Consider the following 19,101-nt stretch of genomic DNA (forward strand, 5'->3'; position numbering starts at 1 on the left):
GAGAATTCGTGCTGAGTTTATCTCAAGAAGAAAAGAAATATATCACAACGGAAAAATAACTTCGTTCCGCCCGAATAAGTTCCAAATCTGTGCTCAAATCAGAATTTAAGGGAGTTGTACTCAATAACGTACAATATGACTCGGGTAGTCAATGACATGGACAGGCTTTAATTTTCAAACAAATTTTGCATACACTGTACACACACAATCTTGCCTATAAATACCCGGGGGAAATGATGGGAAAATTGTCATTATTGAAGATGCCACGCCTAAGCCAAAATCAACGTGAACAGGCCATCGGGATGTTGCGTGCTGGAAGTACACAGACAGAGGTCGCCCGGCACTTCGGTGTTCATCATTCTACCATTTCCCGTTTGAGTCAGCGTTACAGACAGACAGGGAGCACCAGGGATCGTCCACGCCCTGGTCAGCCTCGAGTCACGACGCCAGTTCAGGATCAGCACATCAGGCTAGCTCACCTCCGTGACAGATTCCTGACACCCTCAGTCACTGCTGCTGAGACCCCTGGACGACACAGACCCAGAATCTCCAGCATGACGGTCCGAACATGGACCAACTGTCACTTTGAATTTTTTTATTGTGAATTAATTCTTGAGTTTGACAATAAATGTCCTTTATCGATGTTTCAAGATGTGTGTGCATTACATACAATATCATAAATTTCAAATATATGCATGGATCTAAAGTGATATCGTGTTGAATTCCATTGTGCGTTTTTAAAGTTACTTAGTATATTTAAAAGTGCTGGAATCGTTTTCTGTGTAGTAAATAACATCGGAATCGGAACCGATATCATTCATGTTGGACATCTGGATCAAATTTTGTGTCAAAATGTTATCGTATTGTCGGCCATGTTGAAAATGGAGGCCATTTTGAATTTTTAAGTGGCTAACAATTTTTTTTTTTAAATGCAGCCTCTTGAGGACATACATGCCAAATTTGTTGCTTGTATCATCATTTGAACAATTCCTGACAAATATTCACTTATCTGCTGCACTATAACACACGCAGGTGAAAACTAAGGGTTTGTCAGTGATCTAGTAAATAGAGGAGGAAAAAACAGCCACGCCCACCTTGCCGAGTAAACACTCCACCGTGGCCGTCTGCCGAACGTTTCCAACGTGGACTGTGACCTGGAAGCCACTGCGGAACGTCTTGGCGTGGAACAGGAGCACGATAGCCGCCTCAAACTGCCAGCAAATGTTGGGATTCATCTTCGGACTCACCATCACCATGCCCTAACACACACACACACACCAAGTAACAAGCGCGTCAGAAACATTTTGCTATACTCAGTGTGACTCTTAACTACAGCAAGTCTAAAGGTGATGACAGACGGGGCAACTTTTTGGTCAGTGTTGCCGGGTAATTGCGCTTCAACACTTTCCTGTTGAGATTGGGGCATCATTTCTATCTGAATGATTTAGATCATCCAATCAGAGTGCTAGCAGCAAATCACATGACCACTTCAGTGACAGCTTCTGAAATTTTCAACAAAGATGGCGGCGTCTCTCTCCAGCAGTGGAGCAAAGAAAAAAAAAAAAGAGAGACGACTTGTATCTTTTTATGGCGGAAAGTTGTTCTGTGTGAACCCAAAGTGGTGACTTTACCTCATCAAATGCTGAACCAACAGACATCTATTTTTATGCTCAGTTTGGAATTAAGACATCAATTTTTTTTCCCCAGCTAAGTGTAAACTAACACCGTTTGCTAACCACTGCTCCATAGAGACTGAATGGGATTTAGCTAACTATCGGTGGTTTTTGCTAACATAGTTAGCTGAAAGTTATCGCTAGCTATGTCGGGATAACGTTAGGTCTCTTGTGTGATGGGCAGCTCATGATTTTTTTTTTTTTTTGTGTGTGAGTTGTAATAGAGATTGTCTAACTTATCGTCTGATCTGATCTAATTCACATCCAGAGCACGACTAGTTGTGGAACCTGAGGGTGAAACAGTACAAATTTCAGGATCTAAAAAAGAAAAGCCTTTCAGGAGCTCTGCCACGCCCTTTTCCTCCTCAGCAGCATCTCCTGGTCTGTGTCCTTTTGTCTTTTTTGCCGAGATGAGAATTAAACGATGAGGTTTTTGTGATGTGCCAGTTATTAGTTATAGCATACGCGATTGAGGCTAGTAGCATTTTTAAAAAGTGTTGAACAGAATAATGTGGTTATTTTGACTTATAAATGTTAAAATAATGGCAAATTATCTTTTGACCAGAGGATCTGTTCAGTTTTGTTCCAGAAGTGATACTTACTCGAGCGAAATAAATAAAGGCTGAAGTCGAGACAAAAGTGACAAAATGTTTCCGTGTCCATCTTTGCGGTGCCTGTCTCCCTGGCAACAGATTTGCTCTTATCTGATTGGTTGTTGCCCTAATTAGTTGCCCTGTGTCTCACCTGGTTGCCCGTTGCCCAAAAAGTTGTCCCATGTATCATCACTTTAACAGTTCTGTCAAGTGTTGTAACGGTCAGCACTAAATAATGACTTTAGTCGGGTGTTCAAACTTTTGCACACGCTGTAATTACCTGCTATTTGGCAGAAAATAATTTGCTGCAGAGTTTGTTTTCACTTCAAAAACCTACACAATATGTGATATGGCCAGGGGCCCCAAACATTTGCAGACTTTACCTTGCGTAGCAGCGAGCGGTCGAAGTTGCCGAGTGCCAGCGTGGCTGCCTGTCCGGCTCGGAGAACCCTGCAAGCCGAGCGGTTCCTCTGCATGCTGCACACCTTCAACCGCAAGAACTTCCCCTCATCTGTCGGCCCCACTACCAAGCGGTCTCCCTCGCGACACACACCGCTACACACACACACACACACACACACAGAAAAATGCTCACATGGACACATTGTAGAAACAGTACTTTAGTGATTGAGGGTTTATTTTGAAGAAGAGATCATAAAGCAGAGATGCCTACCCCAAATTTTGAATTTCAGTATTCTTGAAAACATTTTTCAGTATTTTGGAATGACTTTCAGTAACATTAATTTATGCGCATTTCCATTATAAAGAGGTGTATATACCAATATGTCTCATCTCATCTCATCTCATTATCTCTAGCCGCTTTATCCTTCTACAGGGTCGCAGGCAAGCTGGAGCCTATCCCAGCTGACTACGGGCGAAAGGCGGGGTACACCCTGGACAAGTCGCCAGGTCATCACAGGGCTGACACATAGACACAGACAACCATTCACACTCACATTCACACCTATGGTCAATTTAGAGTCACCAGTTAACCTAACCTGCATGTCTTTGGACTGTGGGGGAAACCGGAGCACCCGGAGGAAACCCACGCGGACACGGGGAGAACATGCAAACTCCACACAGAAAGGCCCTCGCCGGCCCCGGGGCTCGAACCCAGGACCTTCTTGCTGTGAGGCGACAGCGCTAACCACTACACCACCGTGCCGCCCTATACCAATATGTTTAACATTTAAATTATTAAAAAGAACTGTTTTGTGTGAATTGAATAAACAAAACGCGAGCAGCCATCTCAACTGAATTTCCACTCGACAAATTTCTAGAGCATACAATAGATCACATTTTTATAAATACAATAGTGTTCCCTGTCTGCAGACATTACGGTTGACTACCAATCATTGGTATTGACTGTAACTCCTCAAAAGTATTATATTATATTGCCTGGCAAAATGTTCTACCTATTAACGGATTCTAATAAAATTAAAAAAAAAATGTCTTATTTCATGCCAAAGAGAGTCCGACATTGTTATCTTAATGTCCCAATATATAAATACTTCAGCATAATGCTTCAGAAGAGACATTGAATAAAATGACATTTATAATTGTATTTAAAACAGTGGAATGATCAATTTTTTGCCACAATCCCAACAGCACTAATCATAAAATTCTGTTTTTGATCATACTACATGGACATTTGCGCTTGCAACACTGAAAAGACTTTGAACAGGGCTTTTCAAAGTGTGGGGCGCGCCCCCCCTGGGGGGCGCCAGAGTTCTTCAGGGGGGGCGCAACGTGAGAGACAAAATGGATCGGTTTTTAGTACCTAAAGCTACAGTGAGTGAGGAGACAAAGTCTGGGCCAAGCAAAAAAACAGAGCCTCCAGGATGTTGCGATTTGCAAATTCAACCAATCCCCGTGAATTCAGGGCGGTGTTGCAATTATATCCAATCACCGCAACTTTCCCGCAAATTTGACCAATCGTTGGCGTCGTCTTGAGGTGACGTCGACAAACTACCTTCCGCCTTACTTCCGTGTGTTCAAGAGAAGCAGCATGCGCGTCGTGTTGCCAGATTGAGCGATTTCAAGTGCATTTTGGCGGTTTTGAACATATTTTGGACTGGAAAACGTCAGCAGTATCTGACAACACTGAAAGTGTGTTATGTTTACAGTGAAGCACTGTGTGCACTTTATTTTTTTTTACTTAATACAAGAAGTTAATGGATGCCAACATTTTTGCCAAAATGGTATTTTATTTTCCATTGTTTAGGCAGCTTCAGCATCATACTGTGAGATTCTGTTCAAATTGTTTTTTTCTTCTATGAAGCCTGAGCCATTTATTTTATTAGTTTATAATTATTGTTTAATTTAGTCTTCAGGAGAGACTGCCTGCACACAGTACTAGTATTAATAGTTTTTTTTTTCTTACATGAAAGCTGAGGCATTTATATTATATTTTAAGGTAACTTCATGTTGTGCTGTGAGGTTCTATGCACTTTAACTTTTGAACCAACAGGTGCATTTGGATAAGTAAAGCCTATTTTTCTGCATTTTTGTAGTCCTGCTAATCTTTTATATTGGTAAAGTTGTTTATAGGACCATTTCTCTTTGTTTTTTTAATCAATAGTTTTTCAGTAATAACTTAATATTTAACATATCACTCAGTTTTAATCACAAAAAGAGAAAATCGCAACAATTTCTCGCAACTTTCACTTCCTCCCGCAATGTAATCGCAACAAAAACCTAAAAAACACCGCAACTTTCATCGCAATTTTTTTGGAAAACCTCCCGCAACATCTGACATTTTAGCCCACAACAATCACAAAAAAGGCCCCGCGGAATCCTGGGGGACTGGAAAAAGAAGGAAGTATGACCACGATTATTTAAAGTTTGGATTTTCATGGACTGGATCTGAAGATGCTCCACTGCCACAGTGTGTTGTCTGCCAAGAGATGCTAACTAACGATGCTATGGGATGTTTAAAATGTGTAAAACAAGATGTTTTAAAAAGCACAGATGTTTAAAATGTGAAAAAGAAAAAAATGTGTACAACAACCATTTTTTAAAAATACGAATGGAACATTAAGTATAGCAACAACAAAAATTGTAAGGGGGGGGGGGCGCGGTTGTTTATTTGCTCTCCGAGGGGGGGCTGACTCTCCCACACTTTGAAAACCCCTGACTTTGAATTAAAGAAGTCCAGCCAGTGTTTGATATTTCAGTGAATAAAAATCAGACATGTAAAAAGAAACTGAATAAGTTTAACTCACATTTCATGGCACTAACTGGCAAGTTCAACTCCAAGCACAGGTCAACCATCACCGCTTCAGCACGGGTCACGTTCCGTGTCTTTTCATCCACAGATTTCGTAAAAAACTGCTGGATCCCCCCAGATTTACTTTCCGCCTGACTCGCCATTTCAGCATACTCCATATGTTTTTTTTTGTAGTTGACATGCCGCGTGCAGTCATCGCGACCACCATGAGTGATGTTAATGTCAGTTCTACACAGTTTGCAGTGCGCGTATCCATTGCCCTTTTGACTGGGTGTAACGCACGGCCATTCTACCGTATCGAAAATAGCGCGAATAAAAGTGCGGAATCTGCGCATGTCACACACAGCATGTGCGGTTGTCGTAAAAATAAATAGCCGTGAATCGCGCATGGATTGAAAAAGTCGCTTGGACATTTAAAAACAACTCACTGGAATTTTTTAAGACTTTATAATAATTCCGTACAGAATAACACTGTTTGCCGTAACATCGTATTTACGTAACTTTTCCGTACAAAATACGGCCAATCCGTACTAGTAGGCATCTCTGATAAAGGGTGTTCTGTCATCACAAATCTGACATTCAGTTACCACGATGACCCTGAATCTGAAAAATAACAACACACTCACGAAACCTATAGGAACCAAAATCAAAATAAAAAACAGAATGACCTTTGAACTTGTGTTATCGTCGCTAGATAAAATCACTTGCCTGTAGAGTGTTCCTCCGACAACTGTTCCTACATCAGGCACACTGTAGATCTCATCAACCTGCAACACACACACAGAGTCACGGCACAACATTAAAAAAAATAAACATTAAATGACTGAAATAAAATAAATCACAGATATATTAACTTTAGTACCAGTGTAAAAAGTTTAATACTATTCTCGAGGTTTTTTTTTTTTTTTAAAAACAATGTCTCTTAGCTTTGCTTTAATTTATGTCTGTTACGTTTGTAAAATTTGGGCGGTGCTAAACGCATCATGTGTGTGAGAACCTGGAACTCGGTGAGCTGCTGCATGAGCTCCTCCTGCTCCTTGCTATTGCTGAGGGGGGGCAGGATGTTGAAGAAAACCTTGAGCAGATCCAGATTCTCCCCGGAAACACTCGAGAGCGTGAAGATCGGCGTGATGCTGCGCACAGAAATGGTGTGATGAGGTTGATGAGGTGAAGCAACAACACGAGCGAAGGAAAGGATCAAGATGAGCGTCTCAGTGCATAGAAAAGCAGCAGACATTAAATATAGCTTCAAAAATATCTCCGGCATTCAGACGTATACATACAGTACGCATACGCAAACGCACTCCGAGCGTGTACCTGGAGGACTGGGCGAAGCGCTGGGCGGCGGTGACGGCATCATCGTGGCTGGAGATCAGCATGGGAACCTTGTTGCAGCCAGGCAGCTTGAGCAGCTTCTCTAACTGCCGCACGGTCTTCTGCACAGCGCCGCCCACACACACGTCCACTTTACTGACGACCACGAACACAGGCACCTTCAGCGCCAGAGCCAGACCCAGGTGCTCCCGCGTGGTGCCCGCTGACCGACAGGAAGGGGAGGAGCACACAGGTTTAGCCTTGTAGGAGTCTCCCGTTAGTCTGGTGGTACTTTTTGTGACTATGGGTATGTGAGCATTATCAGTTCAGGGTTCTAACGAGACCAAAATATCAGCGTAGTGGCCCCAGTTTTAATGGCCGGGGGTTCCCCCCGAAAGCTCACGGGTTCTACATGTTCGGCTCAGAGATGCATTCCAGTGCATGTCCTGGCACTTGCAGGCCTCCATGAAGGTTACTTTTTTTGGTAATATTAATGAGATTTTTTTTTCTAAAAGTTCTTGTGATTGTTTTCGATTGACGTATTATAATTAATATTCATCTACATTAGTGACACATTTATGGAATAAGAATAAAACAACCAGTTGATGTTCACCAAGTGTCAGCTTTATTTTCAGCTTCAGCCATTCAATTACAAAATATGACTATCCAGCTCTTACTCAGGGACCGGCGCAGATTACGTACATGTCGCGTAAGCGCCTTTTAACATGGATAGCACTTTACCGCGAACACAGCATAAGGAAGGAGGTAAACCGGATGGGCATGATCAGTGACAATCTGCACACGGAATAACTCGGGCAGCTATGCACTGGGACACTTAGGCCAAAAAAAAAAAAAAACGTGTGTTTCCGGTTACGTAGATTTCAAAACTAGGGTCGGTAGGCAGGCATTTTTTTTTTCAAGATGGCTGCTATAACCTATATTTAGACAGGAATAATTTCACAAAATATAATGAATTTCTTTGCAGGTCACCTGAGTTACCACCTTCTGATGAATCTGATGCAGCATGAGACACCTTTTAACATGAATTTTTCTGTAAATATAACAGCTCAATACACCATGAGAGAGAGAGAGCAGCCCCGCCCCTCTCTGCTCCCTGAGTGCAGCTCGTCGCCTTGGTAACGGTGCAGGGAAAAGACAATATAACAAGCAAAGAGCGCTTTTTCTCAGAGTTCCCTCTCCTCGAACAACGCTGATTTACACGGAAACAAAAGGAGCTATTCACAAAATTCTTTCACATCGAGTGATACAAGGCTCCCATGAACACATTAATGTAATTTTTTTTGTCCCTAGTGTAAAAAATGTGGACACTAGAGCGAGTTAAAAACAAGTGACATTTCTGATTTTGCAGTAAAAGCGCTGCCACGTTTATAATGTGAGTCTATGGGGCAGCGCGGCTGTCCTCTCCTTACTTTCAGGCTTCTCATTCAAAAACTGTAAATCCTATCGCTCAGGTAGACACTTGTCTTGATTCACACAATGTGTGACTACAACTTTTGAGAAAATTGTGTGTGTAGAGTGAAAATTGTGGCTGAGAAAACAGTTTAAATGAGAAAGTTAGAGCTTTTTTTTTCAAGCTGCCTACACTCTAAACTCCTGAGCTCCACTGGTGTGTAACGCCATAGACACCCATTATAAAGCCGGAATTTCTCCAGGTGTGATCATGGTGTTTGATCTGTGACTGATCAAAAAGTATAGAACCCAGCAAAAAAGTTGAATGCCAGATCCACACAGGAGAATTTTGTCTCCGTTTTAAAGTTTGAATCATGTCTCTAGGTGAAAGACAAAATAAGCGTTATCTCTGCTTCTGTTCACTACTGCCTCCGCCGAGTGCGCGCGCGCACACCGCATGTCGGGGCCGCGGATGAGTTACTCTCCCCTGATCAACGAAGTCGGCGGGGAATTTGTGGTTATTATCGGTACAAACAGCGCGAATCACAACTTAAATGAGTGCGGTTCAGTTTGACATTATTGTCAGTCCGTTAGATAAACATTTAATTTTATTAAAATCGAAAATTAATATTTAGAGCCTGTGGGCTACAAAAATAGTCATTAAAATAGCCGGCTGGACTTAATTGTGTAGTCGGCTGTATGGCCGGCAGCCGGCGCTTGTGGAAAGCCCTGATTTTCCCAGTGAGTGACAAAAACTTCCGGTTCACGCGGTTGGGTTATATGTAAAAGTCGTGACTGGGAAAAAAACGAAAAAAAAGTTTAGGGTCGGGCAGCACGGATTAGGGTCGGTCGGGTAACCGGAAACACACATTTTTTTTTTTTTGGCCTTACGTGGACGGGGAGTGGAGCGTGTCGGAATGTAGAACATTTGCATGGGGGTGTGCTGTCGCTGTCACCACTGCCTCAGGATAACAAGAGAAAATTAAACAAAAGACCACATTTTCAAGATTGACAAGTCTTTTTATTAGCGTAGCGGCAACTTTTACAGGCGTCGGCAATATTGTGGGCACAGCGGTAAGGAAACACTGCGTATCGGCCTGATACGCTGAAAAGGCCGAGTTAGAACCCTGTAGTTATAATGATGCTATTTATCGACGACTGCTATTCCAGGCGTCTCTGATGTCCCAATTGAGAGTTGTTTTAAATCACAAAAACACGCTCAACAAAAGCGCTCTGAGAGAACAATATCCCCCGCTGGCAACTCGGCCATAACTCTGGTAAAAGGCGACTGAATTGAACGAAATTACAATATGCGTATTACCGACATACAGTTAGGTCCATATATATTTGGACACTGACACAAATTTTGTTTTTTTACCTGTTTACTGAAACATATTCAAGTTATAGTTATATAATGGACATAAAGTCCAGACTTTCAGCTTTCATTTGAGGGTATCCACATTAAAATTGGATGAAGGGTTTAGGAGTTTCAGCTCCTTAACATGTGCCACCCTGTTTTTAAAGGGACCAAAAGTAATTGGACAATTGACTCAAAGGCTATTTCATGGGCAGGTGTGGGCAACTCCTTCGTTATGTCATTCTCAATTAAGCAGATAAAAGGCCTGGAGTTGATTTGAGGTGTGGTGCTTGCATTTGGAAGATTTTGCTGTGAAGAAAACATGCGGTCAAAGGAGCTCTCCATGCAGGTGAAACAAGCCATCCTTAAGCTGCGAAAACAGAAAAAACCCATCCGAGAAATTGCTACAATATTAGGAGTGGCAAAATCTACAGTTTGGTACATCCTGAGAAAGAAAGAAACCACTGGTGAACTCATCAATGCAAAAAGACCTGGACGCCCACAGAAGAAAACAGTGGTGGATGATCGCAGAATAATCTCCATGGTGAAGAGGAACCCCTTCACAACAGCCAACCAAGTGAACACCACTCTCCAGGAGGTAGGCGTATCAATATCCAAATCTACCGTAAAGACAAGGCTGCATGAAAGTAAATACAGAGGGTTCACTGCACAGTGCAAGCCACTCATAAGCCTCAAGAATAAAAAGGCTAGATTGGACTTTGCTAAAAAACATCTAAAAAAGCCAGCACAGTTCTGGAAGAACATTCTTTGGACAGATGAAACCAAGATCAACCTCTACCAGAATGATGGAAAGAAAAAAGTATGGCGAAGGCATGGTACAGCTCATGATCCAAAGCATACCACATCATCTGTAAAACACGGTGGAGGCAGTGTGATGGCTTGGGCATGCATGGCTGCCAGTGGCACTGGGTCACTAGTGTTTATTGATGATGTGACACAGGACAGAAGCAGCCGGATGAATTCTGAGGTATTCAGAGACATACTGTGATCAAATCCAACCAAACTGATTGGTCGGCGTTTCATAATACAGATGGACAATGACCCAAAACATAAAGCCAAAGCAACCCAGGAGTTTACTAAAGCAAAGAAGTGGAATATTCTTGAATAGCCAAGTCAGTCACCTGATCTCCACCCAGTTGAGCATGCATTTCACTTGTTAAAGACTAAACTTCAGACAGAAAGGCCCACAAACAAACAGCAACTGAAAACCGCTGCAGTAAAGGCCTGGCAGAGCATTAAAAAGGAGGAAACACAGCGTCTGGTGATGTCCATGAGTTCAAGACTTCAGGCAGTCATTGCCAACAAAGGGTTTTCAACCAAGTATTAGAAATGAACATTTTATTTACAATTATTTAATTTGTCCAATTACTTTTGAGCCCCTGAAATGAAGGGAATGTGTTTAAAAAATACTTTAGTTCCTCACATTTGTATGCAATCATTTTGTTCAACCCACTGAATTAAAGCTGAAAGTCTGAACTTCAACTGCATCTGAATTGTTTTGTTCAAAATTCATTGTGGTAATGTACAGAACCAAAATTAGAAAAATGTTGTCTCTGTCCAAATATTTATGGACCTAACTGTATAACAAAGAATCCTGCCAAGTTTCTTGAAATTCCTCTAAAAAGTGAGAGAGGAGTTGATTTCAGAAGGCGAGTATCCTTCCCGGGACAGACGGATGGACATCGCCACGACATAATCCCCCTTCGGGCCTTTCAGCCAGCGGGGGATTAAAAAAAAAAAAAAAAACTTTTTGCCAAATTACATGAAATTCCTCCAAAAATTGTGAGGGAAGTTGATTTCAGAAAGCAAGCACACCTTGATGAAACTGTCAAAGTACAAGTTTGTTAATAACCAAGGGCATAACTCTGGGAAAATTTGCCCAAATTAAATGAAATTGCAATCTGCGTATAACTGTCAAAGCCTTTTGCCAAGTTTGGTGAAATTCCTCCACAAATTGTGAGAGGAGTTGATTTCAGAAGAACGTACACCCTCATGAAATTGTCAAAAGTACAAGTTATTTAATCAAGGGTCAAAACTCTGGTAAAATTTTTACAAACGAAATTAAATCACAATACGCGTATTACCGTCATATAACAAGGCCTTTTGCCAAGCTTCGAGAAATTCGTCCACAAATTGTGAGAGGAGTTGATGTCAGAAGGCGAGCGCACCTTCATGAAATTGTCAAAGTACAAGGTTGTTAATCAAGGGCTGTAACTCTGGATAACAAAATTACAATATGCGTATTACCAACATATAACAATGCCTTTTACCAAGTTTCGTGAAATTCCTGCAAAAATTGTGAAAGTTGATTTCAGAAGGTGAGCACCCTTTCCTGGGACGGACGGACGGATGGATGGCGGACGGACATCGCCACAACATAATCCCCCTTCGGGCCTTTCGACCAGCGGGGGACTAAAAACTAGCAAAACTTGAATTTTTTCAAATCAATACACAGTGTTTCAAATCTACATGTGGAAAGTGGAAAGGAATAAAAAGCTCTAATAGCCTGAATGAACTACTTTCACGATGCTCATATTTACCATTTTGTTCTTAAAATTAAATCTGTGCTGTGATCACAAGTGGGTTCTTGGGAATACTTTTAAAGTCGAGAACCCCTGCCTTAAATCATCCAACTTCACCCTGAAGGAGACTCAGGTTTCATATTCTCACATCATAGCCAAGAAAATATGATTTCCTTTGACTGTCTCCTGAAACCTGCACTCACCGATGCCCGTGTTTGCACCCACCACCAGCATGGCGAAATCGGGGCAGTAGCTGGTCAGGCCGAAGATGGTGGTCTTTAGGTACTTGTGGTGGCCGGCCAGATCGATGAAGGTGATCATCTTAGACGAGCTCTCGCAGATCTCCTCTGCCGTACGTGACTCACTGTAATTCACTACCTGGCAATCAACCACTGACTGTTACCAAGCACTGACACTGGAGACTCCTTACATAAATGTTAAACTTTTTAGAGAAACCTCTCAGCTCTGTGGTGTAACGGCCCCCGTCTGCCTCACCTCCCCTTTGCTGTTAAAACCGAGGATCTCGAAGCTGATGCTGGACGTGCGGCCCGTCTGGATTTCGTGCAAGTGCCGGAACAGGTTGAGACGAGCTCGGCCTCGTCCGTTATCCAGCTCACCCTGCGTCAGGACGCCCAGGAGAGTGGACTTCCCCGAGTCAACGTTCCCGAGCACAGCCACACGCAGGTCCAGAAACTATATGCACAAAGTACACGAGAGAATGAAGTTTTAATTCATCGGTTATTAACAATTAATCCGATCATTCTTCTTATTCTTCAATAGTGTAAAATAAAGAGTAAGCTTTAACTGTCTACGTGCTGCCTGTTGAATAAACCATGCTACGTTCGAGCACTGACCTGCTGGTTATCTGGAACTTTCCTCACAAGGACCTCTGCGATTTTCCGGGGTTTATCCAACTCATAATCCACTTCCCGCTCTCTCAAGAGTGTGATATCAGCGCCGACCCTGCATGTAATCACACGTGCTAAATATGCGAAGTCGATATGATACACATCTCAAACAATGTATTGCCAACGATATGATACATGCATATGAAGCAACTACTAATAATCCGATACAATATAATTCACTCCTAAGACAACACAACACAACTCAACGCAAAAAAATACGATGCTACAGAGCCTAATCTAGGAATTTGAAAATAGGGGACCGGTCCCTCACTAGTTGTAGAAACAGGGGACAGAAAATATTAACATGGGTAAAAATATCCCTCATTTGTTCCAGTTAGTGGGGACAGAAAAATAAGTAATACATTGGTAGATATTTTCAAGAGTACATCTATACACAGAACAGTTTTATTAATAATAATAATAATAATAATAATAATAATAATAATAATAATAAGTTCAACTTATATAGCGCTGTTCAAGAAACCCAAGGACGCTTTACAATTATAGACAAAGAAAAAATAACAATAAAAAATAATAAATAAATAAATAAATAATAGAAGTAAAAAGTCCACCAAGTAGGGGTCAGGATGTAATTCCAGTGGTGTAGCAGCCACAGTCCCACCAAAAGGCGCATGAAAACAAGTCCCACATCTCCAGCACAGCCGTCGTGACACCGTCAGCCACATCGCTCAAACACCACGCCATGGATCCACAAAGCGAGCACAGAAGCTCCGCCACGCAGAGCGCTGGTGTGTCCCAAACCGCCTGCACAGCCGCCGCGACGCCACCGAGCAACATCGCTCAGAACATCACGCCAAGCATTAAAGCACAGAGCGCTGGACAACCACGAATGTTAAATGAGCAGCGAGCTCACTGCAGTCTATAGCTGGGAGCACAGGCATTGCCCATGGCGAACCAAGACCTGGAGGGAACCAACGCCCAAACTGGGTCCGGAGCTACACCACAACCCGCGGACAAAAACACTCAAACAAACATCAAACTACACAAACACACAGAAAAAAGAATAAATAAAATGAAAATTGAAAAAGAAATAAAATAAAAAAAAAAAAGCTCTATAAAACTAATACATGTAACAAACATTCATATCAGATGTTAATCTATATAATATCATAATTATGGCACTATACACATCCTTTAATACAGTGATATGAAAACCATATCAGCAAACACTTATCCACAGTTTATAGTATTGCACAAACATTATGATCAGATCTGAACTTTAAAAATGTAAAGATTTTAGATCAAAAACTATATGAAGAATTATATACTGCAAAACCTTACAAATATGACTAGTTTTCTGTTCTATGACTAGGTTACTGTTTTACTATAAATCATGTGACTAGCCTATTTTTACCAATTTGACCACCAGTAGTATAATGTTGCATTTCAAATATGACTAGGTTAATATATTACATCATTTGATATAGTTAAGTCTAAAATCCATGTAGTCTTGCCACTATTAATTACCGTATTTTTCGGACTATAAGTCGCACTTTTTTTCATGGTTCGGCTGGCCATGCGACTTATACTCCGGTGCGACGTATATATGTTTTTTTTTCACCGCGGAATAACTGGAGCTGATGCCGAGTCTGACGACAGCCACGCGGAAGAGGAGGAAACGGCGCTTCGTCTGCCGCTGGAGTTGGCAGTTGTTCAGAAGCGACACCGAGGATGAGGAATTCAATGGATTTGCTGATTTGGAGTGAAATCGTCAGCTTGATAAACTTGATTGACCTGTGTTTTATTATTAATGATAGGCCTATAAATAAGTTATGTAATGATTTTCGGCCTATAGGCTATTGAATAACTTGATGTTACGGTACATATTCAGCCAGTTTTTCTCTGGGCTATTATAAATGATTTTGTTTTGCATTTTTAAAAATAACTCTCCTTCCAAGATGAACTTTATTCTTCGTCTCTGATGTTATGGTGTTAATGGTCTGAATAACGTTTAATGTTTTTATCTGATATGACGTTAACTGGCAGGCACACTTTCTGCCTGTTTTTTTCTCTGAGCGGTTGTTGTTGTTTTTTCACTAGACGGTTGTTTTTACTACCGTACCTGTCTTTGGAGATGATATACCTATAGCCTACTTGACCTCTGATTTGATGAAATAAAATCTCTCTCTCTCACTGTCTCACTCTCATAGGGCCAATGATTTTCTGTGATCGCGGAAAACAGATGGAAATTATGGAATTTTTATGGTGAAACATTGCTCGCGTGTCAAAATGTAACTGCCGCAGAAGGCTTCCGCCCAAGCAGACATGCCTTCAGTGTTGCCAGATATTGCTAACGTTTTCCACCCCAAAATATGTTCAAAACCAGCCAAAAAGCACCTAAAACCACCCAATCTGGCAACAATGCATGCCTTTCCGGTCAAGTGATTGTGATTGGCTTGTGGCACACCTAGCCAGCCAATGAGCTGCTTGTTTACAGATTCGCTCCCCGTGTCGCGACCAGAATGGCGACCGCTTAAAAGAAATGAATGCTCTGCCAGTGGCGAGTGTGGACGTTGCGTGACTCGCAGAAGATTGTCGCAGGTCGGCGAAAAAAAGACTTATTAACAGATATAAAAAAATAAAAGTAATTTAAGTAAGTTTAAAATGTAATTTAAATAAAAAGTATTCATAAATGGAAGTTTGGAAGCACCTCTGTTTTTGGGCTGAGGAGAAGTTTGAAAGGGTGTACCGCGACTGCCTTCTTGTATCGCGACACGGATCGTGGCTCTGCGTATCGCGATTTCGATACGCATATTGTTACAGCCCTAGTACCTACCATTATACAAGAACAGATTAAATCTATTTCATAATATTTTGTATCGGGTTGTGTAATGTCGGCTGGATTAGTATCTGTCACTTCTGTCTTCGTTTTGTTTCCTTTTTTCGTCCAAAGGTCTTTCAACGTGACCGCGCGTTTTGACATTGTTATGTTTGGATGAGACAGAACGATATGCCGTGTGCTTTTGGGTATTTTTAAAACACTTCACACGATTGGTTGAGATACACTGTCTTCCGGTTCAGTGACCAATGATATAATAGTTCACAAAACTGTTTTACCCGCTAAATAAACCATTCGGAATACTTCGGTCCTTTCCGATATTTTCCGATTGGTGTGTAAACAACGCTATATTTACCGCAGTGCTTGCTAGCTGGTGCTGACAAATTGATGCGCACAAGATTCAGTAAAACGCGACTACACGCTCTCTGCTTATAAATGCGCGACAAAATGAATAGATACGCGATATCACTCTCGTGCCCAAAAAGTGGATGTGCGACAGACAGATAAAAAACGCGTATTATCGAGTATTACGCGCCCTAGATTAGGCTCTGATGCTATTCAACTCAACATGGTCACTCTTCCTCCTCCATGTCCAAGACTTTTTCACAGTACTGTATATTAAATAAAAAATTGGATTTGTAATGTCTCAAACATTATAGGTAACTTGAACATGTCGCATTCGTGATACACACAACGCGTCCAGCCACTTGAAGATGAAATCATACCTAATGTTAAACTGATTATACCTTATCCCATTTTAAGGTGATAATCATATAGTGGATGCTTCAAAATAGTTAGGATAGGCAGGTTAGGGTGAATTAGGACATAGGGCAGGACTAGAGTGAATTCGGGTGTCTCCATACTTCTCAGCCATCCTGCGCAGGGTGTTTATGGAGGCCTTCATGTCGTTATCGGTGAGTCCCACCAGCAGCCCGTTGTCCTCGACGCCAATCTGGTAGACGGCTTCCCCTCGGCCCTCTTGCAGCCGCCACTTGAGCTGTGTGGCCAAGTGCTCGAAACGGTACTGCGTTGGGTTCACCAGCTTCAGCTGAGGAAGGGATACGTGTCATTGAGAACGTGATTTTAATCAATGCAGTGTGTATGAATCATACAGGTTACGACACTGTGTGGGAGATGCAGTACCTTGTACTCAATGTTTCCCTCCTCGGCCTGAAACACGATAGATGACATTCATTACAGGATAATCCACACCAATTTGACACAGTGAAATGTTCAGCACTCTTGTAGCTGTAATGGTTATTCTGTACTATCGCATCAGTTGTGGAGTGGAACCTGGTGAATCTGGCTGTGGGGTATTTAGAATCAGAATCAAGTTTAGTGTTTCCCCTACTATTCTTTTGGGGGGGGGGGATATACAGGACTGAGGTGAAGTGGGTTTTGTATTTTTGTTTTTTAGGGTACTCTGCCATGACTTTCCTGGACACACTGAACTGATGGACTCTCGGTCCGGGAGAAAAAATGTAAAGCCCGCCCACACAGAAAACTGATTGGTCTACTTAGCAAGACAGAGCAGTCAGGATGCGCACGCACACTCTTGCTTGCTCGCTCTAGATTCCAGGATTTTGTATCTAATTTGCGGGTGTCAGGGAGACGCTATCAATATGCGGGAGGCTCATGGAACTTCCAGGAGAGTTGGGAATAATTAAACTTAACCCGTTGGACACACGGATGTGGATTTGACTTTTCCGGACCAAACATTTAGTTGTCCTGGACAGTCAGACAACCATTAATGTCGAGCCCTAGTATGACATGACCACGAGATGTGCAAAATTGCAGTTCAGAAACGAAATGCATTAATGTCACAGGTTGAGTGTGTGAATTTAGAGTCAGTGGGGTTCTCTGACCTTACTGATGAGGCCGTGGGGAAAAAGCTGGCCTTATGGTGTGAGGTTTTGATTCTAACGGACCGCAACTTCGTACCAGAGGGGAGTGATTCCAAAAGTTTGTGTCCAGGGTGAGGGGGGTCAGCCACAATCCTTTCTGCTCTCCTCAGGGTCCTGGATTCGTACAGGTCCTGAAGAGATGGAAGGTTGCAGGCAATCGTCTTCTCAGCAGAGCCAATGATGCGCCGTGGTCTGCCCTTGTCCCTGGCAGTGGCAGCAGCGTACCAGATGGTGATGGAGGAGGTGAGGATGGACTCGATGATGGTGGTGTAAAAGTGCACAGTCATTATCTCTGGCAGATCGAACATCTTCAACTGCTGCAGAAAGTACATCCTCTGCTGTGCTTTCTTCGTGAGAGAGCTGATATTTGTGTCCCACTTGAGGTCCTGAGTGATTATAGTGCTCAGGAAGCAGAAATACTCCACAGAGGTTACTGGGGAGTCAAACAGGGTGATGGGGAAGGACTGGCAGAGTTCCTCCTAAAGTCCACCATCATCTCCACTGTCTTTAGAGCATTAAGCTCCAAGTTGTTCTGCCTGCACCAGGACACCAGATGGTCAATCTCCCACCTGTAGGCATACTCATCCTCATCAGAGATGAGTCCAATGAGGGTGGTGTCATCTGCGAACTTTAGGAGCTTGACAGAATGATGACTGGAGGTGCAGTTGTTGGTGTACAGGGAGAAAAGTAGAGAAGAGAGGATGCAGCCTTGGGGGGGGGGGATCTGGTGCTGATGGTTCGGGAGTCAGAGACGTGTTTCCCCAGCTTCACGTGCTGCTTCCTGTCAGACAGGAAGTCAGTGATGCACCTGCAGATGGGGTGAGGCACACTCATCTGGGAGAGCTGGTCCTGCAGAAAAGCTAGGATGACAGTGTTGAAGGCGGAACTGAAATCCACAAGCAGGATCCTAGAATAGGTTGCTGGGGGGGTCCAGGTGCTGGAGGATGAAATGAAGAGCCATGTTGACAGCATTGTCTGCAGATCCGTTGGGTTTGTAGGTGAACTGCACAGGGTCCAAGAGTGGGTCAGTGATGGCTTTAAGGTGGTAAAGCACAAAGCGCTCGAAGGATTTCATAAACACAGAAGTCAGGGTTATGGGTCTGTAGTCATTTAATTCTGTGATCCTTGGCTTTTTGGGGATGGGGATAATGATGGAGGCCTTGAAGCAGGCTGGCACATGGCATGTCTCCAGTGAGATGTTGATGTCTGTGAACACCAGAGACAGCTGATCAGCACAGTGCTTCAGGGTAAATGGTGAGACGGAGTCGGGACCTGCTGCTTTGCGGGAGCTCAGCTTCTTAAAGAGCTTGTTAACATCCCTCTCCAGAATGGAGAGAGTTGAGGCTGTAGTGGTGGGTGGATGGGCTTCT

At 42.7% G+C, this 19,101-nt stretch overlaps 1 protein-coding gene across 6 annotated transcripts in view; it reads right to left on the reverse strand.

Moving 5' to 3' along the window:
• gtpbp2b (GTP binding protein 2b) overlaps nt 1-19,101 on the reverse strand; it is a 47,450-nt gene that overhangs the window by 9,725 nt on the left and 18,624 nt on the right. For 5 of the 6 annotated variants that reach the window (XM_060911242.1, XM_060911237.1, XM_060911241.1 and 2 more), the window contains exons 2-11: nt 16,971-16,997; nt 16,691-16,875; nt 12,974-13,082; nt 12,615-12,812; nt 12,323-12,497; nt 6,813-7,032; nt 6,493-6,628; nt 6,204-6,262; nt 2,650-2,821; nt 1,095-1,259 (exon numbers count right to left, since the gene is read on the reverse strand). In XM_060911242.1, the coding sequence (XP_060767225.1) occupies nt 1,095-1,259; nt 2,650-2,821; nt 6,204-6,262; nt 6,493-6,628; nt 6,813-7,032; nt 12,323-12,497; nt 12,615-12,812; nt 12,974-13,082; nt 16,691-16,875; nt 16,971-16,997 (1,446 nt within the window). The remainder of the gene's footprint in view (nt 1-1,094; nt 1,260-2,649; nt 2,822-6,203; nt 6,263-6,492; nt 6,629-6,812; nt 7,033-12,322; nt 12,498-12,614; nt 12,813-12,973; nt 13,083-16,690; nt 16,876-16,970; nt 16,998-19,101) is intronic. The other variant, XM_060911240.1, reaches the window with a different exon arrangement.

The sequence above is a fragment of the Neoarius graeffei genome, chromosome 27 (genome assembly GCF_027579695.1).
Source record: "Neoarius graeffei isolate fNeoGra1 chromosome 27, fNeoGra1.pri, whole genome shotgun sequence".
In the NCBI taxonomy this organism is placed as follows: Eukaryota; Metazoa; Chordata; class Actinopteri; order Siluriformes; family Ariidae; genus Neoarius; species Neoarius graeffei.